The 23,072-nt window shown below is 46.6% G+C and overlaps 1 protein-coding gene across 4 annotated transcripts in view; it reads left to right on the top strand.

The window, feature by feature from the left end:
- The window catches only part of ASTN2 (astrotactin 2), a 1,047,916-nt gene that overhangs the window by 968,575 nt on the left and 56,269 nt on the right, over nt 1-23,072 (top strand). For all 4 annotated transcript variants that reach the window (XM_024996359.2, XM_024996356.2, XM_024996355.2 and 1 more), the window contains one exon: nt 18,423-18,564. In XM_024996359.2, coding sequence (XP_024852127.1) covers nt 18,423-18,564 — 142 coding nt within the window. The remainder of the gene's footprint in view (nt 1-18,422; nt 18,565-23,072) is intronic.

The raw sequence follows: 23,072 nt of genomic DNA, 5'->3' as shown, positions 1-23,072 counted from the left end.
ATAGAGGCCCCCTTATGTGCCAAAGATCCCCAGCTATCTGCTAATCCCAGGCCTTGAGGTTTATATTTAGTAAAGGGAAGAAGCTTTAGGCATTTAACATTTTTAATGCTAAATGAGCACATAGTTTGTGCAGCTCTGTCTGGGAGGACAAAGAGGTGCTAAATTCATGAGGATAATTCACTTTCTCTGGATTGTTGAATTCTCCCCCTACCCAATATGAGATGGCCTGTGAATCGGTAGTTTTATAATGGTACTAAAGATAATGAGGGCACCATTGGTTGAATGGTTACCACGTGCCAGGCACTGTATTGACTGCCTACATTAATTCTCAGTATGATCCCATTGTTCCTGTAATGTGGGCATTTTCACATCCTCTTACAGATGAAGAAAAGGAGGCTTAGAGAGATTAAGTTGATTGGAAGAGTCTTTTAGCAAAGTCAGGTTTCAAACCCAGGACTAAGCAAAGTATTGCCTTTTCTGCTACTTTGCCTTCCCCGCAGGGGGCCTGACACTGGGGTTTTAGTAAATATAACTAAGTCAGTGACACATGGGGGGCTCAGTAAGGGTGAGTGTGGGGTGAGTGCCTCCTTCCCTACTTCACGGGGTGGCTGCGAAGCTGTGTCAGTCATGGTTGGGCTCAGTGTGTGGGTGAGGAAACAAGAGCACACAGCTCTTGGGCTGTACAGGAGAACGGCTGCCAATGCATTCGATCAGGAGTCAGGAAGCCTCTGTGCTGAACTTCAGTTTCCTTTCTGTAGAATGGGACTGTTCACTTCCATCTTGGTTTGCTCACCTCACCCGTCACTCGTGAAGCTTAAATATGAAGAGGTAGGGTCATGCAATGCAAACTGTAAAGGGCTTTGCAAAGGAGAAGGCTGAAGGAAGAGAAAGGCACTTCTCATCATAGAGGCAAGAGCCCAAGGGTTCATGGGCAGCCATTGTGAATGCTGAGATGATGCAGTCAAAGGCTTGGCTGCACAGAAACATCAGGGCTAAGCAAAGATCAGGAAGCCAGAATACTAATGAGGGAGGCATCTTGAGATGTATGTATCAGGGAGTGTTAACCTGACAATTAGCAAAGAGCTCAGGAAAGCTAAGAATGAGGAAGCAACGTGATCTTTAGAGGAAAACAGAGGGGTCGCGATGTTGACATTAGCTGCAAGATCAGATCAGCTACAGATTGGGAGGAAGCTTGATGCCCTTTCTTTCCATCGTGGCCATTTGCGTCTGCAGAAAGAGAGGACCTGATCTGCACAGGGTGTCTCAAAGAGGCAGGGCTGCCGTGTTTCCCCTGACTCTGGATTCGGTGCTTTTTCACACAAGGTCTGCTGGCCCCATGGGATGGCTCTGGCACAGTTCAAAGATGGCTGCCCAAGTAATATTCCATGTGTGTATGTATCACATCTTTATTCATTCATCTGTTGATGGAAATTTAGGTTGTTTCTATGTCCTGGTTATTGTAAATAGTGCTGCTATGAATGTTGGGGTGCTTGTGTCTTTTTGAATCATGGTTTTCTCTGGATATATGCCCTTTAGTGGGGTTGCTGGGTCATGTGGTGAGAAAAAAAAAATTAACTATATGTGATCATGGATGTTAGCTAGACTTGTTGTGGTGATCACTTTATGATATATACAAATATCGAATCATTATGTTGTGCACACGTGTACAACAAACAAAGCTTGCTGTATAAGGAAGCCGTGACCCACCATGTCTGTTGTGGGCCTCCTTCCAGCTGGAAAGGAAGTCCTGCTTGTTCATCAACTTGCTTATTCTGCACACTCATGACAGGGCTGAGATGGTGAACAAGAGGCTAGATCCCTTCCCATAGCTCCTCCTAGCCCACAGGGGAGAGAGGCGCTGAGTAGGTGTGACAGGACAGTGGGTTAAAGACCACAGTGGAGACAAGGGCCCCAGGGAAACCCAGCGGAGCAACCTGACGCTTGCTGGATGGAGGGGCGACCACGGAACGCTTCCAGAAAGACACTGGAGAGGAGCGAAAACAAGTTATCTCAACATGTTTGGAAACCTGGCTGAGTCATTGGCTACTGACCTCTCCAGCCTTGGTGATGGTGGTGACTTAGTTGCTAAGTCGTGTCCGACTCTTGCGACCCCGTGGACTATAGTCCTCCAGGTTCCTCTGAACGTGGGATTCTCCAGGCAAGAATACTGCCATTTCCTTCTCCAGGGGATCTTCCCAACCCAGGAATTGAACCCGGGTCTGCTGCATTGCAGGCAGATTCTTTACCGACTGAGCTACAAGGGAAGCCACCAGCCTTACCCACCTCCATTCAGTCAGTGGATCTTTAACGAATGACTGCTGTGTCCCCCACACTCTGCCAGCCACTAGGGAGACTATAAACAAGATACAACAAGATGGACAAGGCTCCTGAACCCATGGCACTAACATTTTAGTGATCAAATGAAAATAAAGAAGTAAGCAAAGAAATATAGTAAGTGCAGGCTATCACTAGCCCTTGGAAAAAGAAGTCACAAGTTCTGTGAGGAGGGGTAACTGAGAGCAGGCAATATGGGTTTTTTAGAGAGGGTTCTGGGGATGTGGAACTTCAGCTGAAATGAAGGAAGGGAACCCAGTCCTCTAGAGCTCAGAAGATTCTGGAAGCTCTAGGCCCAGGAAGTTAAGCCTCAGTTTCCCTGCTCTGGAGCATCCTCAGTCCCCAGCTTTGTCTCCTTTCCTCTGTGTCACCAGCAGGTATGTTTCCAGCTTGGTGAAGGTCCTTTGCCATCACCGTCTGTGTGCCCTGGTGTGTCCTGGCGGCTGAACACCGATATCCTTACTACCTCCCAAAGGAGGGTCTCTTCTTCCCTTCTCTGACTCCAGAAGCACCCACCCTGGCATTTTTATCATCTTACCTGACACTCTGGATTTCCCCGAACAGCATGCTTTTACGGATGCGTCACACTGCAAATTTTAAGGCACTTCTATATTTTTTTATGGACTGCATCAAATTCACGCCTCCTGAGCCCCTTGCAGGGTAAATACTGGCATCCTCCTGTAGAGACATGGAGACTGAGGCCCACAGAGACAGAACAATTAGGAAGTGCATGTTGTGGTGGAAAAACCACAGGCTCTGGAATTGGATCAGCCCAGGTTCAAGTCCCAGCCTTGCAGTGTAGTAGCAGTGTGGTTAGGCACCGTGCCCCAATATCCGAGCTTCTCTTCTCCCCTTGACCAAATGTGAATAATAGCCCAGCTCTGCCAGATTGTATGCCGTTTCATCACATCTGCGGTCAGAGGAGCTGATCGGGCCCACCGTCAGCACACAAGCTTTCTGCCTTGCTGCCCAGAGAAGGAGACGCTGAATGAAAACTGGAGACATTTGGAAGTGTTCGAGGCACCGAGAGTCTGATGAGAAGCACATTTTGTACCGTGGGGTTCTTTCCACTTCACAATAGTGTAATGTTTAGGAATGCAATTTTAAAAAGGAAAGGAAGAGAAGAAAGCCCTCGGTGGATGAGTGCCGTGACGGCAGTGAATACACATGTGGTCCTCCGAGAGTGATGGCGAGGGGCTATCCTTTCACCCCCTCCCCTACAGTCTGCTCCCCAGACCGGCTCTCCTCACACATGTTAGCAATAGCCCGTCCAGTCAAAGGTATTAGCATCATTGGTCCTCAGGATGGTGGGGATGACGAGGGCTTTTACGGCCTTAATTAATCCAACTGTAGAAAAGGACAGGCTCTGTTAGCCAAGTGCACATTAATGCTGAGTTTAATATTATTAAATTCCGTATTAGGATCAAGTTGCAAGACTGTCCGGAGGGTTGCTCACGAAAGCAGCCCTCGCCAGCCTGCCTTGTTAAGCTGTGAGCACCCCAGGGAGGGGCTTCGCCCGAGTGGCTCGGGACCGTGCCCACAGTGCGTAGCCCTCTCCCTGGCATACAGTGGGCATTCGGTAACTGACTGGGCTGTCTCAGCAGTGGACCTGTCAAGTCTGTCCTGGACTTTGATGACGAAGGCTTGTCTGTTGCTCTTTCTACCAATTCCTCAAAGGCAGAGACTGGTTCTTTACAGCAGATGCCGCCGGGGCTGTGATACAGCCTCTCGGCCCAGGGTTATTTCAGCTGCAGCTGTGGTGCGCACTCAGGCTCACCTTGTGCTGCCAGCGACCTCAAATGCACACTTGCATTTTCTGTTCCATGGCTCGTATGAGACTGAGCTCCCTGGGCCTGGGGGCAAGCCATACTAAAAAGAGTGTGGGGAAATTGGCTCCCCCCAGGGAGGCTCTCTACGAACGGCTGTCAGAAATCGGGAGGTATGGGTTCCAGTCCCCCAGCGTTTAGCCGAACAGTCGTGGGAGCATCCCTCCCTTCACTCCTCGAGGGTCCCTTTGGAAGCAAGCCCCCATCATTCACAATGACAAACAGTGACACACCTCATTGCTGACTGTCCCTCTTCCCTGTCTCATCCTTTCCCTTCCCCATGCCTGTTTTCTCGGAGTCACATCCCAGATACACCATCTGCACCCAAGCCCTTCACTCAGGCTCTGCTCCCTGAGGAACGCAAGCCTTCTTCTTCACGTTGTGCTCACAGCCATCAGCTTGGTTTACATGTGTGTGTGCTAAGTGGCCTCAGTCATGTCCAACTCTTTGTGACCCCATGGACGGTAGCCCATCAGGCTCCTCTGTCCAGGGGATTCTGCAGGCAAGATTACTGGAGTGGGTTGCCATGCCCTTCTCCAGGAGATCTTCCCAACTCAGGGCTCAAACCTGCATCTCTTACATCTCCTGCACTGGCAGGTGGATTCTTTACCACTAGCACCACCTGGGAAGCGCAGCTCGGTTTGCAGTGCACCATAATTACACTCACTCCCTAGACAACTGCTTATGGAGAACGTGCTGGGTGTAGACACTTTGCTAAGTGAACAGTCTCTTTATCGTGGGACTTATATCGTGGGCAGTATAGTAACTCATCAGTATGTGATGTGAAATAGGGGCTAGAGAGTAATTAAGTTAGATTGAGTAGCTGAAGAAGGCTTTTCTGAGGAAGTGACATTTAAGCAGCCCCCGTCTGAGTAAGAAGAGGGAGTGAGCTATGCAAAAACATGGGGAAGAACTCTCAAGCCATGGAGACCACAGGTGCAAAGGCCCGGTGGTAGGAGCATGCTCTGCATCCTAGAGGAGGAGGAGGGGGAGGGTGCCAGCCTGGCTGGAGTGAGTGAGTAAGGAAGGGAGCACAGGCGGTCAGGTCAGAAGACAGGGCGAGAGGAAACAGGACGTTGGAAGTACTCAGTGATTTGGTGAATAACAGGATCTTTGTGTGCTCTGCCCTCACAGTGTTTTATGATGGGAAAGGCTCAGGTTTGAGCATCTGACAGCTCTGGATTTGAAGCCCAGCCTTGTTATTTTAGATGGAGTGTGACCTTGGGCAACTTGCTTAAGACCTGTGAACACTTTTTTTTTTTCTCATTTATAAAATGGCAATCATAACGTCTACCTCATAGGATTTGTATCTGGTAGGACTCCTGGTTGCAAGTAACAGAAAACAAGTGGAAACTAGCTTTGGCAGAAAACGGAAAATACTGAATTGTGCATTTGAAATATTCAAGGGTATATCTAATTGCAGACCCAGCTGATCCAAGGCTTCAAATGATGTCACCAGGACTTGGTCTCTGTCCCAGGAGTTAGTCTGATAGATCAGGCCTGGTCACTTCTTACCTCTTGCTGGTCTCCAACATGGACTATCATGCCATTGATCACCTAAATCATATAGACTAAAATCGGGGGAGAGCTGGCTCCCTGGTGGAAAGCCAGCATGCTCTAAGTAGCAGGAGGCAGGTTTTAGAGCAGGTCAAGCCTACAGATGTCCACTTCAGGGCTGGTATGAGTAATCTAGGGTGTAATAACCGTGGCCTGAAGCAGGGATTCAGTTCCCTGCCAGAGATTGGGGACAGGCCAAGTCAGTGAGACTAGCAAATCCTAGCCACTAGACCAGTGGGCAGGGACAAGACCCTGACCCTTTGGCTTTGTAGGAAAGAATTCCCACAAAGACAGAAAGTAGTGAAATAAGTAAAATGTTTATTAGGAGGGAAAAGAGTACCATATGTGTGGATAGGCACATGGGCAGACTCAGAGAGTCATGCCCTTGTGGTAGCTTAAATCACTTTCATGGGGCATTTCTTCTGGGTTTGCCTTTGGCCAGCATTTTGATTTGCCTGGTTCTAAGACCGTATTTGGTATATCTCAGTGTTCTCCCAAGTGTGTGTGGGCATCTCTCAGCCAAGGTGGATCCCAGCAGAGAGGCCTCTGGGTAGCTTGGCATCACTCCCCTTTTGGGGTTTCCCTGGTGGCTCGCCTGGTTTCCCTGGGGTTTACCTTCCCTGGGGAGGGTAAAGCGTCTGCCTGCAATGTGGAAGACCTGGGTTCGATTCCTCGGTTGGGAAGATTCCCTGGAGAAGGAAATGGCAACCCACTCCAGTATTCTTGCCTGGAGGATCCAATGGATGGAGGAGCCTCGTAGGCTACAGTCCATGGGGTCACAAAGAGTTGGACACGACTGAGCGACTTCCCTTTCACTCCTCTTTTGACCTCCAACGAGCTTTCTAGTCAGGAAAGTTTCCCTGATTTCAAGAATGAGAAATATTTGTCTCTTACCTTTTATCTGGGCAGGGCCCAGTCTCCTCTCTCAATTGCCCTGCTGTTGATATTTTGGAGTTTCTGTCCACAAGGAGCAAACTCAAACTGCTTAGCGGGGGGGTGGGGGGGCCCGGGGTCCACATGTACCTCCTGCCTCAAGAAGCCATGTGTGTGCTCTGTCATATCTGACTCTTTTGTGACCCCATGGACTGTAGCCTGCCAGAATCCTCTGTCCGTGGGATTCTCCAGGCAAGAATACTGGAGTGGGTTGCCATTTCTTTCTCCAGGACATCTTCCCAACTCGGGGATTGAACCTGCGTCTCCTGCATTGGCAGGTGGATTGTTTTACCACTGCCCCACCCAGGAAGCCTCATGAGGGTGAGCCAGAAGCCCCTTAGCACAACACCAGTCATGTAGGAGCTCTCAGTAGATATTGGCTAGACCACCATCACCTTTTTCAGAGCCCTTATATTTTTTGGCAGTCCCTTCCCTCCTATGGGCTTCTCTGATAGCTCATTGGTAAAGAATCCACCTGCAAAAAAAAAAAAAAGAATCCACCTGCAATGCAGGAGACCCAGGTTCGATTCCTAGGTCGGGGAGATCCACTGGAGAAGAGATAGGTTACCCACCCCAGTATTCTTGGGCTTCCATGGTGGCTCACCTGGTAAAGAATCTGCCTGCAATGCAGGAGACCTGGGTTCAGACCTGGGTTGGGAAGATCCCCTGGAGGAGGGAAAGGCTACCCACACCACTATTCTGGCCTAGAGAATTCCATGGACTGTATAGTCCATGGGGTCACAAAGAGTTGGACATGACTGAGTGACTTTCACTTTCTCTCCTGCACCGTGGAAGTCCTATGCCCTCCTGAAAGAGACCACACAGGAGGCAGCCTGGTTCCCAAAAGAAAGCTCTGATGACCAGTGATAGTGTTAGGGAGATGTGTCTGGATCCAGGCTTCAGCCACTGAAGTTTGGTTTCATCAGATCAGTTCAGTCGCTCAGTCGTGTCTGACTCTTTGCGACCCCGTGATCCGCAGCACGCCAGGCCTCCCTGTCCATCACCAACTCCCAGAGTTCACTGAGACTCACATCCATCGAATCAGTGATGCCATCCAGCCATCTCATCCTCTTTCGTCCCCTTCTCCTCCTGCCCCCAATCCCTCCCAGCATCAGAGTCTTTTCCAATGAGTCAACTCTTCACATGAGGTGGCCAAAGTACTGGAGTTTCAGCTTTAGCATCATTCCTTCCAAAGAAATCCCAGGGCTGATCTCCTTCAGAATAGACTGGTTGGATCTCCTTGCAGTCCAAGGGACTCTCAAGAGTCTTCTCCAACACCACAGTTCAAAAGCATCAATTCTTCGGTGCTCAGCTTTCTTCGCAGTCCAACTCTCACATCCATACATGACCACAGGAAAAACCACAGCCTTGACTAGACGAACCTTTGTTGGCAAAGTAATATCTCTGTTTTGAATATGCTATCTAGGTTTGTCATAACCTTCCTTCCAAGGATTAAGCGTCTTTTAATTTCATGGCTGCAGTCACCATCTGTAGTGATTTTGGAGCCCAGAAAAATAAAGTCTGACACTGTTTCCCCATCTATTTCCCATGAAGTGATGGGACCAGATGCCATGATCTTCGTTTTCTGAATGTTGAGCTTTAAGCCAACTTTTTCACTCTCCACTTTCACCTTCATCAAGAGGCTTTTTAGTTCCTCTTCACTTTCTGCCATAAGGGTGGTGTCATCTGCATATGTGAGGTTATTGATATTTCTCCCGGCAATCTTGATTTCAGCTTGTGTTTCTTCCAGTCCAGCGTTTCTCATGATGTACTCTGCATATAAGTTAAATAAACACGGTGACAGTATACAGCCTTGACGTACTCCTTTTCCTATTTGGAACCAGTCTGTTGTTCCATGTCCAGTTCTAACTGTTGCTTCCTGACCTGCATACAAATTTCTCAAGAGGCAGATCAGGTGGTCTGGTATTCCCTTCTCTTTCAGAATTTCCCACAGTCTATTGTGATCCACACAGTCAAAGGCTTTGGCATAGTCAATGAAGCAGAAATAGATGTTTTTCTGGAACTCTCTTGCTTTTTCTATGATCCAGCGGATGTTGGCAATTTGATCTCTGGTTCCTCTGCCTTTTCTAAAACCAGCTTGAACATCTGGAAGTTCACGGTTCACATATTGCTGAAACCTGGCTTGGAGAATTTTGAGCATTACTTTACTAGCGTGTGAGATGAGTGCAATTGTGCGGTAGTTTGAGCATTCTTTGGCATTGCCTTTCTTTGGAATTGGAATGAAAACTGACCTTTTCCAGTCCTGTGGCCACTGCTGAGTTTTCCAAATTTGCTGGCATATTGAGTGCAGCACTTTCACAGCATCAACTTTCAGGATTTGGAATAGTTCAACTGGAATTCCATCACCTCCACTAGCTTTGTTCGTAGTGATGCTTTCTAAGGTCCACTTGACTTCACATTCCAGGATGTCTGGCTCTAGGTCATTGATCACACCATTGTGATTTTCTGGGTCATGAAGATCTTTTTTGTACAGTTCTTCTGTGTATTCTTGCCATCTCTTCTTAATATCTTCTGCTTCTTTTAGGTCCATACCATTTCTGTCCTTTATAGAGCTCATCTTTGCATGAAATATTCCTTTGGTATCTCTGATTTTCTTGAAGAGATCCCTAGTCTTTCCCATTCTGTTGTTTTCCTCTATTTCTTTGCATTGATCGCTGAAGAAGGCTTTCTTATCTCTTCTTGATATTCTTTGGAACTCTGCATTCAGATGTTTATATCTTTCCTTTTCTCCTTTGCCTTTCGCCTCTCTTCTTTTCACAGCTATTTGTAAGGCCTCCCCAGACAGCCGTTTTGCTTTTTTGCATTTCTTTTCTATGGGAATGGTCTTGATCCCTGTCTCCTGTACAATGTCATGAACTTCATTCCATAGATTATCAGGCACTCTTATCTATCAGATCTAGCTCCTTAAATCTATTTCTCACTTCCACTGTATAATCATAAGGGATTTGATTTAGGTCATACCTAAATGGTCTAGTGGTTTTCCCTACTTTCTTCAATTTAAGTCTGAATTTGGCAATAAGGAGTTCATGGTCTGAGCCACAGTCAGCTCCTGGTCTTGTTTTTGCTGACTGTATAGAGCTTCTCCATCTTTGGCTGCAAAGAATATAATCAATCTGATTTTGGTGTTGACCATCTGGTGATGTCCATGTATAGAGTCTTCTCTTGTCTTGTTGGAAGAGGGTGTTTGTTATGACCAGTGCATTTTGTTGGCAAAACTCTATTAGTCTTTGCCCTGCTTCATTCCGTATTCCAAGGCCAAATTTGCCTGTTACTCCAGGTGTTTCTTGACTTCCTACTTTTGCATTCCAGTCCCCTATAATGAAAAGGACATCTTTTTTGGGTGTTAGTTCTAAAAGGTCTTGTAGGTCTTCATAGATCCATTCAACTTCAGCTTCTTCAGCATTACTGGTTGGGGCATGGACTTGGATTACTGTGATATTGAGTGGTTTGCCTTGGAAACGAACAGAGATCATTTGGTCGTTTTTGAGATTGCATCCAAGTACTGCATTTTGGACTCTTTTGTTGACCATGATGGCCACTCCATTTCTTCTGAGGGATTCCTGCCCGCAGTAGTAGATATAATGGTCATCTGAGTTAAATTCACCCATTCCAGTCCATTTCAGTTCGCTGATTCCTAGAATGTCAACATTCACTCTTGCCATCTCTTGTTTGACCACTTCCAATTTGCCTTGATTCATGGACCTGACATTCCAGGTTCCTATGCAATATTGCTCTTTATAGCATTGGACCTTGCTTCTATCACCAGTCACATCCACAGCTGGGTATTCTTTTTGCTTTGGCTCCATCCCTTCATTCTTTCTGGAGTTATTTCTCCACTGATCTCCAGTAGCATATTGGGCACCTACTGACCTGGGGAGTTTCTCTTTCAGTATCCTATCATTTTGCCTTTTCATACTGTTCATGGGGTTTTCAAGGCAAGAATACTGAAGTGGTTTGCCATTCCCTAGAATTCCACAAATACCTACATGGCCAGCCCTGTGCTGGGTACTAGCAACACAGAGGCGAGCAAAACACAGCTCCCACCAGAAGCATCTTGCTGTCCATAGGCAGATACGTACTAGGAAAAACATAGACTTTGGATGGGGAATGTTCTGGTTCTGGCCTTTATGCTACTGTTCCCAGGTGGATCTTGTTAGGCCAGGCATTCAACCTTCTTTGAACCTGTTCCTTCATTTGTAAATACACAATTAACCTAGTTCATTAGGTTTTACTGAATATTAATCAGTTCAGTTCAGTCACTCAGTCGTGTCCGACTCTTTGTGACCCCATGGACTGCTGCACTCCAGGCTTCCCTGTCCATCACCAGCTCCCAGAGCTTGCTTAAACTCACATCCATTGAGTCAGTGATGCCATCCAACCTTCTCATCCTCTCTCGTCCCCTTCTCCTTCCACCTTCAATCTCTCCCACCATCAGGGTCTTTTATTGAATATTAATCAAGCCAGGGTTGTTATGAATGTTTAATCAAGGGAATTACATAAAACTGTCTAGCACTAAGAGCTAAAGAAACATCTTCTTTTCCCTTGCCTCCTTGATTGCCTACCTTCTGTCCTTCTTATTAAAATTACTTCATTTTGCAGAAAGAAAAAAAAAAGAAGGGAGGGTAGGTGATAAGGAATTAGGTATTATGTAATGTATCTGAAAGCAGCTGAGTCTGACCACTAAAGAGTTTGTCATCTGGCAAATTGATGAGATACGATGAGGATGAGGTAGCATGGGGGAGGGAGCTCTAACATTGGTAAACCATTCATGTAGCAGGTATACTGCATACATTATCTCATTTATTCCTTGCTGATTCTCTGATGCTCCTCTACTTTCCAGATGAAGAAGTTGTCTTGGAGAGTTTAATCATCCATCCCTAGATAATGTAGTTCATTAGTGGTGGAGCCTGGCTTCAAAAGCAGGTCTTGTCTGCCCCCCCAACCCAATCTCTTTTTCCTAGCTCATACTGCCATGACAGCAAGTGTGAGAAGCATCCTGCAACCAGTTCTTCTGATTTAAAATAACATTAGGTTTTAGAAGAAACAAACCGACTGCAGCTGAACAGCGTGAGGCCCTCGAAGATGCATTTTGTCACTGACAAGGTCTCAGAATGAACTTCTACATTTGCCCAAGTAAAGAAAATGTGGGGGAGATGCAGAGCTCTGCTGCTCCCTGGGCACTGCGGTGAAGAGCGTCTGCAGGTTAGAGAGAGGCCAGGCCCAGGGTGGCCTCTAAATCCCCTCAGCGTTTCCTGAAAAGAGCATGGCGTTCAGAGCTGGGACCTTTCTCCCCACCTGGGCTAAATAACTCACTGCCCCAGCCCCTTCCATCTTGGAATTTCTTTGCTGCTTTTCTCCCAACCTGTTTTCAATTTGCTCTCATGGCCGGCTTTGACTGTGACCTCAACTCAATCAGAAGCAAGAGAGAGAGAGGAGAGAGGGAGGGAGGAGGAGAAGGAGAGGGCGAACCAGGAGGAAGAGGACCGAGGCAGTGATGAAAGGGGAGAGGGAGAGACCACTGAGGCAGAGGAGGTGGGCCTTCAGGAAAATCACTCTGTGCTTTGTTGGGTTGGTTCTGAAGCTTCAGCACAATCGTGATTGACCTTTTCTGCGGATGGTAACGAGAGCAAGGCTCGGGCCTGAGTGGATCAAGAAATGTGTGGGGGTCTGGCCCGAGCCCACTCAGGTTACAGCCCCAGAAGGGCCATAATGGGGAACAGGCACATTCCTGTTCAGCGGCTCCCAACTCCCTGTCTGTTTTCAAGGAAAGGAAACAGAAAAAGAATGTTAGGGTGGTCTGGCACAGGCGTGGGCCGGGTGGCAGTAGCCGCCTGGGTCTAGAAGGCTTCTGCCATGCGGCCGTGACAACGTTCCGGGAAAGAGGGGACCGAGGTAGCCCGAGCAGTGTCCTGGGGGAAGGCGCACAGCGCTCAGAGGTGGGGGAGCCGGACTGGGGTTCTGGACTCTGAGCGAAGGTAGCTGCAAATCCTCAAACGGGGGTGTATTAATAACATTCCCGAGCCTCTGAATTTCTATCAGGGAATGCGGCAGGGTTTTAAGAGTCAAACATTTTAAGCAATAAAACTTTTAAGCCAAGATTTTTAAAAGACAGTCTTTATTCCCAACCTAAATAAAACATGGGCCATTGGTCTATAAGATAGATCAAACTGGAGTTGATCTGGTTGCAGTTTGGGTTGGGTACACAGGAGACCAACTTCAGCCCCCACCACATCCACTGTTTCTTCCTCCTGCCTGGAGGTCTAGATGCTCTAATTCACAAACCACCGGACTGCATTACATACGTGAAGTCTATGGAATGCCTTCTGTCTTTCCTGGGCTTTCTATTGTCCTCGGAGGTTTCAAGTGTGAGACGATGGCAGGGTGGAGCTGTGCGCCATGTAAAGGGCCCGGCACATAGGCAAAGCCCAGCGTATGTGGTTCACATGCGTGTTGATTAAAGCTGGTCACAAACTGAGGCGCTCAGGCTGCTTGAGCAGCTGCAGAAGCTCTTCTGTTCTCAGTGATTTTATCACATATGCTCAATGGCAGGACTTGTCCCATAGGCTCCAGGAGTTGAGATTTTATTGCATATGCTCAATGGCAGGACTTGTCCCATAGGCTCCAGGAGTTGAGATTTTATTGCATATGCTCAATGGCAGGACTTGTCCCATAGGCTCCAGGAGTTGAGATTTTATCGCATATGCTCAATGGCAGGACTTGTCCCATAGGCTCCAGGAGTTGAGATTTTATCGCATATGCTCAATGGCAGGAATGTCCCATAGGCTCTAGGAGTTGAGATTTTATCGCATATGCTCAATGGCAGGACTTGTCCCATAGGCTCCAGGAGTTGAGATTTTATCGCATATGCTCAATGGCAGGACTTGTCCCATAGGCTCCAGGAGTTGAGATTTTATCGCATGTGCTCAATGGCAGGACTTGTCCCATAGGCTCCAGGAGTTGAGATTTTATCGCATGTGCTCAATGGCAGGACTTGTCCCATAGGCTCTAGTAGTTGAGATTTTATCGCATATGCTCAATGGCAGGACTTGTCCCATAGGCTCCAGGAGTTGAGATTTTATCGCATATGCTCAATGGCAGGACTTGTCCCATAGGCTCTAGGAGTTGAGATTTTATCGCATATGCTCAATGGCAGGACTTGTCCCATAGGCTCCAGGAGTTGAGATTTTATCGCATATGCTCAATGGCAGGACTTGTCCCATAGGCTCTAGGAGTTGAGATTTTATCGCATATGCTCAATGGCAGGACTTGTCCCATAGGCTCTAGGAGTTGAGAGGCCAAGCTTGTTCCAGGGCTGCCTCCCACTTTGTGTACGGCCGTGGGCACGGCCACTTTCTTTATCTGGGCTTCAGTTTTGTCACCTGGAAGAGGAGCAGGCTGGGTAAAAATAATCCCTGGTGGTCCTTGTATCTCTCCTCTATTGTGATGACAGCAACAATAATAACAAAAACAATACTCATAGCTGACTTCTGTTTTGAGCTGTCACTGTATGCCAGACATCGTGCTAACTGGTTTGTAAACAGCATACATATGTAATATTTTATGTGATATTTACAACAATGCTGTTAAATTAGATCGCATTATTCTACCCATTTAACATATGATAAAAATAGACGTGGAGAGTCAAGGAACCTGTCCAAAGCAAATTGTAAGTAGGGATGTACCAGGATTTAGCCCCAGGCAGTGTAAATGCAGAGCCCAACCTCTTAACCACTGCACTTTATTGCTGTTCATTCAATTATACCGCTGCCAGACAGGGAATGTAGTATACCGTGATACCACAGTGCATATGTTGAATTGCACAAATTCACCTTTGTACTCAGAGAAGCCCCCAGGCCTTTCTTGCCACCCCACACCCTCATGGGGAGAGGAAGGACAGTGAGGGGTCGCTGCATTCACCTGTCTCCTTCTAGGCTGCATTGAAACCTTCTGGAATAGAGTGCCAACGCAAGCAATCTTACAATTTACTTTATGGGTCTGTTCTTGTATTTAACAACCCTTCCTGTTGTCAGATTACAAGCTGTGGAAGGTCAGGGACCATTTCTTTTATTGTTTCATTTCCCAAGCCCGTAGAGCTAAGAGAGTGGCACGAATTCAACTGCAATTCGAAAGGAATTGAGAAAGCTCCCTTTCTAACACTATTGGTTTTTTGAACTTTCTCTAGGAGGCAGCGTAGCATCAAAGAATGGCTTTGGAATTTAGGAGGATATGGGTTCAAATCTCAGCTCTCTCTCTTCCTAAGTTTGTGAGCTTAACTTTAGCTTTATCACAGAGATACTAACATTTAACTCCTTAAGACTGAATTTTGTGAGAATTAAATGGGAAAAACAAAGGTTGGTGTGAAAATATCCATTTCCTTCATAGTAACTGCTTTTGTTTGGACGGTTATTATGTGTGTATAGTCCCAAACAGAACTGAACACTAAGCATCATCATCATGTGTTTGGCATGACTAGTTCATCTACTCCACGTTATCCAGTTTCTTTCCTTGAACTAAACCTATAAACTGAGACGTGTGCTGAACTTACTGACCAGTGGGGCTTTTATCCGTGGTCTAAGTTATTCTGAAATGCATGGAAATGTCTGGAAAACTATGTCCATTTGAAATTGAATGTCAACCATCTTTTGGCTTGAAGACAGTTAATACAGGCCACAGCATACTGAATTCCCTCACTGAGGGCCAACTCTTTCTATGGCTATCTGGAAGCAAATGGAAAAGCAGACAGACATGGATTCAAGCTCAAAGAAAACAATTGCAAGCAGCCAGACTTGGAATCCTGAAAAACCACGAGAAACAAAGCCCTCACTCCATCCAGTGAATAGTCTCCTGTTTTTTCTCCTTTATTTTTCACCCCATATATTATTCTGCTTTGGTACCAATTGGAAGACATCTTTGGATTATGATTTTATTATGGAAGAAGCTTGATATAAGAGGCCTACAGAAAACACAGGGATGCCAAAATTGGTGATAAAAAGTATTTCAATTACCTCCTCAATTTTTTTTGGGGGGGGGGGGAGGGGTGGGACCAAACCTCTGATTCTAAACAGACTTTCTTCCTAGACTCAGCCTTTCTTTCTAGACTCCAATCTCATAAGAGTCATTGACCCTTTGCTGCAGAAAGGCAAACTGAGACTTGAGAAGTTAAGGGACTTGTAATAATTGTTAGAACTCAAATTCAGTCCCAAGTCTGTCTGGCAATAGCAGCTGAACTTGTATGTCCTGACTTTAGCCTGATTCAGACACTTGCTCCGGCACGTATGTATCAAGTCTGCTTTTTTTTTTTTCTTTGTAAAAAGCAGGAAACAAAAGACACATCAGACATACACTGTTGGACCGCAGGGACAAATGTGTTTTAGAACTGTTGACTGTCTGAATCACCCCAGGGTCATGTGGACGGCTCAGTCAGATGACTGTCACATGGCTCACTTGTGAGTGAAGGTGAAACTCTTCTTTAAAAGACCAAAAGGAAGTGATCTGTAAATTCTGTCCACTCAGTTTCCTGGTAGAGAAGTGCCATGTCTTCCCAGACACACGGCCAGTGTTACTGTTTCATGATGATTCTACCATGTTGGATCGTCCTTAATCCCACATGGAGAGAAGACAGTTGAACAGACGTCCTCCTCTTGTTTATTGCTGAGAATCTAAGTAAGGAAAAGAGTGCAAAGCCCTCCGTATCACGCATGAAGAAGAACAAGGAGTCAGCAGTTTGGAAGCCTCATCTCATTTCATATCACATATTACATGTAGTACCTCACTTGCCTCTAAAATCATCGTGTTTTAGAACTGGAAGACTTAGAGCCCGTTTGGTGGTTTAGTGGTTTACTTGCTAAGTCGTGTCCGACTCTTTCGACACCTCAGACTGTAGCCTGCCAGACTCCTCTGTCCATAGGATTCTCTAGGCAAGAATCCTGGAGTGGGTTGCCATTTCCTTCTCCAGGGGATCTTCCCAACTTAGGGATTGAACCCGGGTCTCCTGCACTGCAGGCAGATTCTTTACCAACTGAACTATGAGGGAAGCCCCAGAGGCCATTTAGTCTGGCTCATTTACTTTAATTTTTAAGTAATTTTCATTGATTTTTTTTTCTTGTTGCAAAAGCAATACATGTCCATTGTAGATAATTTTTAAAAGATAGATAAGCAAAACTAAAAGAGAAAGTACCCATTATCTCACTTTCCAAAGTCATATTATGCATTTTCTATATCTTATTCCTTTTTTAAGACAGATATACATGTAAAATTTCCACCAAAAATTAAATTATTCTGTAATAATGTAAACTGTTCTTTTTTAACTTACTGTGCTATGGATATCCTTTCAAATAACTTAGTTTTCCTCAATGTTATTTTTGATGACTATAAAATATTTCATTGCATCATTGACCTATAGTTAATATTACTGTCTTGCTATCATTAAATATTTAGCTGGTTTAGAATCCTTGCTAGTGTAAGTAGAACCACAGTGTTTATCCTCATAACTTAATCTTTGTGCACAGCTGTTTTTATTTTATGTTCTCAGAAATCCAAACAGTGACTGTAGTACCTTCACTTTTCAGAGGAGAGAACTGGAGTACAGAGATGGGAATTTAGTTGTCCAAAGTTATACAGCAAATTCTAGGCTAAGCCTAGATCCCAAGATTTCAGATGTTTAGTTATTCTTTCTAGTCTTCATCTTCCCTTCTTTTATTTTATAGGAAGACGTATCTGCTCACTTTTTTAAAATTGTTACTCTATTGACTGTGCCGGGTCTTCCCTGCTACACATGGGCTCTTCAGTTGTGGAGAACAGGGTCTACTTGTTGCTGCAGTGCGCGGGCCTCTCGCTGTGCGTCTCCATGTCGTGGAGCGTGGGCTCTAGGTGCGTGGGCTTTCATAGCTGTGGCTCACGGGCTCAGTAGTTGCTGCCCTTGGGCTCTGGAGCACAGGATCAATAGTTGTGGTACGCATGCTCAGTTTCTCCAGGGCAGTGGGCTCTTCCCAGACTAGGGATCAAACCTGTGTCCCCTTCATTGGCAGGTGGAGTCTTTGCCAATGAGCCACCAGGAATGCCCATCTCATCTTTCTGATTAGCCCTATTTCTAGTAAACTTCAGCAGCCTCCTAAAATCCAATGGCTAGACCAACATTTGGGAATCACGGGGTCCAAAGCACTTGCTCGTCTACTGTCCCTTCCTGTCTCATGAGCTTCATCACTAATCAGTCATGGAACTCTTTCCCTGTTAGCTGTAACAGTCTCAGTCCAGCTCAGCATAACACACCATGAAGCCAGTACCGATGTGTAACAGTGACCATGTGACATGAGGCCTGTTTGACATCCTTAGTCCAACACCTTCATCATGCGAGCAAGGAAACTGCAACTCCAAAGAAGCTTGCTGAAGAAGGGGAGAGGAAGTAAATGGCAGTGACAAGGCCAAAATAGTTACTCTAGACAGAGAGCACTGTCCTCCTGTTGCCTTGTCAAGCATTTTCATTGCACAGTAAGCTCATTTGAGCTTTGCTAGAATCTTATAAAGGTAGGTATTAGTATCTCATGTCACACTTGAGAAAATGCAGACAGAAATTTAAGCAAAGAGTCATCAGGAGTAGACCCTGATCTGTGTCATTTTCATATCCTGTGCTTGTTCTGTCCATTAATCCTCTTAATAATGGTATCCAGACGTTAGATGGGTTTGGACAACAGCAAGAATGTCTGCTCACCAAGGCCTGAGCTGGGGAGCTCATCTCTCTTTGTCTCCCTCCAGGAGAATTCCTGAGTTTTGCCGATGACTTACTCTCTGGCCTGGGCACATCTTGTGTAGCAGCTGGTCGAAGCCATGGAGAGGTCCCTGAAGTCAGTATCTACTCCGTCATCTTCAAGTGTCTGGAGCCCGACGGTCTCTACAAGTAAGACGTACTTTGTATGTGGGGAGCGTGAAGCAGACAGGAAAAGTTTAAGTAGTCTGGGAGGCAAGGCATGAGTAATCTGTCCAGGCCAGCCAAGTGTTTTATAGACCAGTCTGTGTGTGCACCTTGATAGGCTAAGATTTAGAAATATCACCACAGTGAGTCACAGAATCATACACTGCTAGTGCTAAAGGGCCCTAGGAAGCCAGTTACTCAGAACCATTCCTCCTACTGAGGAAGAAACAGCAGGCCAGAGAGGGGGCACAGCAAGTCTGCAAGGAGGGCAGAGACAGGAGTCTCTGCGTGGTGTTCTTTTCTCAATTTCATGACATCCCCTCTGAAAGATGGTAGATCAGCATATCTAAAGTCTATATACATTTGTAGGATATACATATACTCTTTCACTATTAGGTCCATCCAGACCCTTAGTAATAGTACCATTATAACTGTTTCATAGAGTATTGCACAGAGTCATTGCATCCCGATGTCTGGAGATGCAAACGCTGACTCATCTGAGACTCACCTGTTCATCTCCGAGGGGAAAGGGGCTCATTGTCTTTGTTTCCCAACTCAGTGAGTGTTTCTTCATTCATATGCGGCCACAGAGCTGTAACAGAGAGTTCTAGAGACCTGCTGTCTTCATTCTCTGATTATGAAGCTGTAAGCCACCTCCCTCTCCCATCTAGAAAGCTGCCATTGTTGACTACGGCACTGTTGACCAATTAATTATTCAGCTCACTCATATTTTTTCTTTTATTCATTGATTCATTTGCTTATCCATCCATCTATCCACTGTTTATCTCTCCATCTATCTCCCCCTTTCTTCTTTCCTTTATCCATCCATCCATCCCATTCATCTACCTATCCATTCATTCTTATACTCCATCATTCTTTCACTTATTTATTCATCCTTTAATTCACTTACATTTTTATTTACTCACTTATACTCATTTACTTACTCAATAGACCTGTCTAAATATTTCCTATGTCTTGGCACTGTTAGAAAGCAAGTATAAATGTGCCCAAGACAAAATCTCTATCCTCAGATAACTTAAAATCTAATGGTAGTATGAAAGACCACAGACCATGGATTCAAATCCGGGTTTGACATTTTTAGTTGTGTGGCCTTAAGTCACTTTGCTTCTATGAACCTCAGTAAAGCTGAAATAATAAAACTCAGGTTGTAGATCTGCATGAGAATTCAATAAGGAACACCTTAGCAGAGTGTCTAAGTATGTGCTCAGTAAGCCATGTGTGTGTATGTGTTAGTTGCTCAGTCGTGTCCAACTCTGTGAACCCATGAACTGTAGCCCACCAGGCTCCCCTGTCCATGGGATTTTCCAGGCAAGAACACTGGAGTGGGCTGCCATTTCCTTCTCCAGGGGATCTTCCCAACTTGAAAGGAAGGACGAACCAGGGATCGAACCTAGGTCTCCTGCATTGCAGGCAGATCATTTACTACCTGAACCGCCAGGGTAGCCCCTCACGATCTGTAAATGTCCCCCATCTCCAAAGGGCTTCCCTGGTGGACTGAGCGCCTACTCCTCATCTCCAAAACGTATCCCATCCCTATTTTCTGTGGAAGACCGTGACTCTTCTGAAGACCACTGGGCTCTTTTCAGCTCTTGACATATTCAGGCTCATTGTAACACTCAGTGTGTTCATGCTCCAGACTCAGGTATATCACCATGAGATGGAAATCAGGCTTCTGACCTGGGCGCTGCCAATGACTGTGTCATAGATGTTGGGGCCCAGGTTTTATTTTATACAGAAAGGCAGGATCAGTCAGGGATAGCAAGAACTCTAGGAATGGAATCCCTAAAGTACAATGGGTTATAGACATCTTTCAGTGGGACGTGTGGGCAACTTTTACAGCCGTGGTAGTGTTTACCTCAGGCCTTCAGCAATGACTTGGCATTTAGGTCTTCGGAGCATGAATCTGCAGCCTCTTAATCAGTAAACTCTGATGCTAATCCCTTGAGCTTTGGGGTCACTGCATCTGTGAAATACAAGTATGCGACGAGATTAAGAGCTTTATGATCCTCTTCAACTCTAAAGGCTATGATCGTATGAAGAAAGCAGCATTTTGGAAAGAGTTCCTGCTGCCTGACTTCTGACCTCCACCCCTTATTGAGGGCATAGACTGGAGGCAGGCAGACCTCCACCCTGCACTTCCTCAGCTGTTTGGCATTGAGGGAACTTCTCAACCTTCCAGCCTCCATTTCCCTCCGTGTGTAAATCAGACAATATGGTGTCTGGTTTGCTGGGAGCCCGGGAGGATTTGATGAGCTAGTAACACCCCAAAATTCCTCACTTTGTCACAAGCCCCCAGTAGGAGTGTGAGGACGGTTAGCTGTTGTCTCTATCGTGCTTGCTGCCCCTGCTGTTGGAGTAATGAATTTCAACTCCCTCCCCCTGCATTCTCCAACTGCTGGGAGAGAAGATGTAGCAGACAGGGACAGAGCGCCAGCAGGTGGTTCCTGTCTGCTGAGACGTGAGTAGTGGCCCTGTCTCTGGGTGACATTGTGGGGACTCAGCATTACCCAGGCTGGAGTCCTACAGGCCCGTTATGTCAAGAGAGGGAATGTTTTATGGAACCCCAAGAGCAATTAACCCCGAGAGCTGACACATAAGCTGCCATCCTCCAGGAGTGATGAGTACCTTCCCTAACCTCTTCCGTTCCTCTTTACCAACATCCCCCCCACCTCTCAAAGCAGGAGCATCATTTCTTCTCCTGTCCTGGAAACGTGCTCGTCATGAGCCTGTCATCCCTAACGCTGAACACTTCTTTATGTTCTTTCTGAAACCAGTTTTATTAACCCGCCTGGGATGCGGGCCGCTCTGACAAGGAGCCAGCGTGTTGTTTGGACCCGTCTCTCACCCCACTGGCGGCTCTCCTCCCCTGAAGTCTGACCGACTCAAGTCTCCAGTTTTAAAAGAGTTTCAATGTCAGTTCTTGGGGTTTTGCATTTTCTGCTTGCTCATTGCTAACCAAAATGAGTTTTCTTCCTCTTGGGCCAAAAAGGCCACATGTGGCAGTGGAAAGAGCTCAGGCTTCGGAGATGAGCAGAGCTGGGTGTACATCCTGCTGCTGTCCTGTACCCACGGCTGGCCCCTGGGAAGGCCCTGGGTTACTGCTCTAGACAACAGTTCCTCCCCCTGGGAAAGGGGGCTGGGAATCTTCTGATCTCATAGACTTGTACGGAAGAGCATGAAGAAACTCCATGAATGGGGTTTACCAGAATGCACGGCATGTGGGGGAGGTCTGCAGGAAATGTTAGTTTCTTTTTCTTCTTCCTCTTTCATTCTCTTTGACCCAGTTGCTGGTTTTCAGTGTCTCTTTTTTTCCCCAGGATAATCTGGGAAGAGCTACTCTCTAAGAGGCAAGCTGGGAGTCCCACTGGTCCTGAGAAGAATGAGCATCTAGGATCATTTGGAGAGAAGTAGGAGAAGGCGATGGCACCCCTCTCCAGTACTCTTGCCTGGAAAATCCCATGGACGGAGGAGCCTGGTAGGCTGCAGTCCATGGGGTCGCTAAGAGTAGGACACGACTGAGTGACTTCACTTTCACTTTTCACTTTCCTACATTGGAGAAGGAAATGGCAACCCACTCCGGTGTTCTTGCCTGGAGAATCCCAGGGACGGGGGACCCTGGTAGGCTGCCGTCTATGGGGTCACACAGAATCGGACACGACTGAAGTGACTTAGCAGCAGCAGCAGGCTGAAAAGAGGGAGAAGGCGATGGCATCCCACTCTGGTACTCTTGCCTGGAAAATCCCATGGACGGAGGAGCCTGGTGGGCTGCCCTCTCTGGGGTCGGACAGAGTCGGACACAACTGGAGTGACTTAGCAGCAGCAGCAGCAGCAGCAGCAGCAGCAGCAGCAGCAGCAGGCTGAAAAAAAAGAGCATGAGTGCAGACTCCCTAGTTTTAATTAAGCACAGGTGGACATCAAACCCTCCATCCATGGCTGCCAGAAGAGGTGATGGAAGAGTTCGGATGCTTAGGCCCAGAGGCACGGTGTCTCAGTCAGAAAGTCTGGGTTCACACCCCACAACCACCACTTCTGTCTCTGGGACCTTGGGCGGGATGTTCACATCCTCTCCTGTTTCACACGTTCAGTGTCTTCAAAATGAAGATGGATTAGACCCACCCCAGAGAGAGATTTCTCGATACGCATCCTTCTGCCATTGGGACTTTTTCCTCATTCCCTCTCTTCTCCTCCTGGGCTTTTGCTCTTCCAACTTTTCTTACCTTCTCACTTTTGCTGTACCCTGCCATGCCTCTCTGCCCCTCTGTCCATCTCTCCTGGCTTTTTGTTCTGCCTCTTGTGTGAATATCTTCCGCATAGCTTACTGTCTTTGTCTGCCACCCTCCAGTCGTCCCCTCTGCCTTTCTCTGTGTTACTCTCTTCATTTGTGCTTCTCTGTGTGTGTCAGGTTTCCCGAGTGGGGCTGGTGGTCAAGAACCCGCCTGCAGTGCAGGAGACTTAAGAGATGTGGGTTCGAT

This window comes from Bos taurus, chromosome 8 (assembly GCF_002263795.3).
Source record: "Bos taurus isolate L1 Dominette 01449 registration number 42190680 breed Hereford chromosome 8, ARS-UCD2.0, whole genome shotgun sequence".
In the NCBI taxonomy this organism is placed as follows: Eukaryota; Metazoa; Chordata; class Mammalia; order Artiodactyla; family Bovidae; genus Bos; species Bos taurus.
The sequence above is the reverse complement of the archived record's forward strand: the minus strand, read 5'-3'. Positions and strand labels throughout refer to the sequence as shown.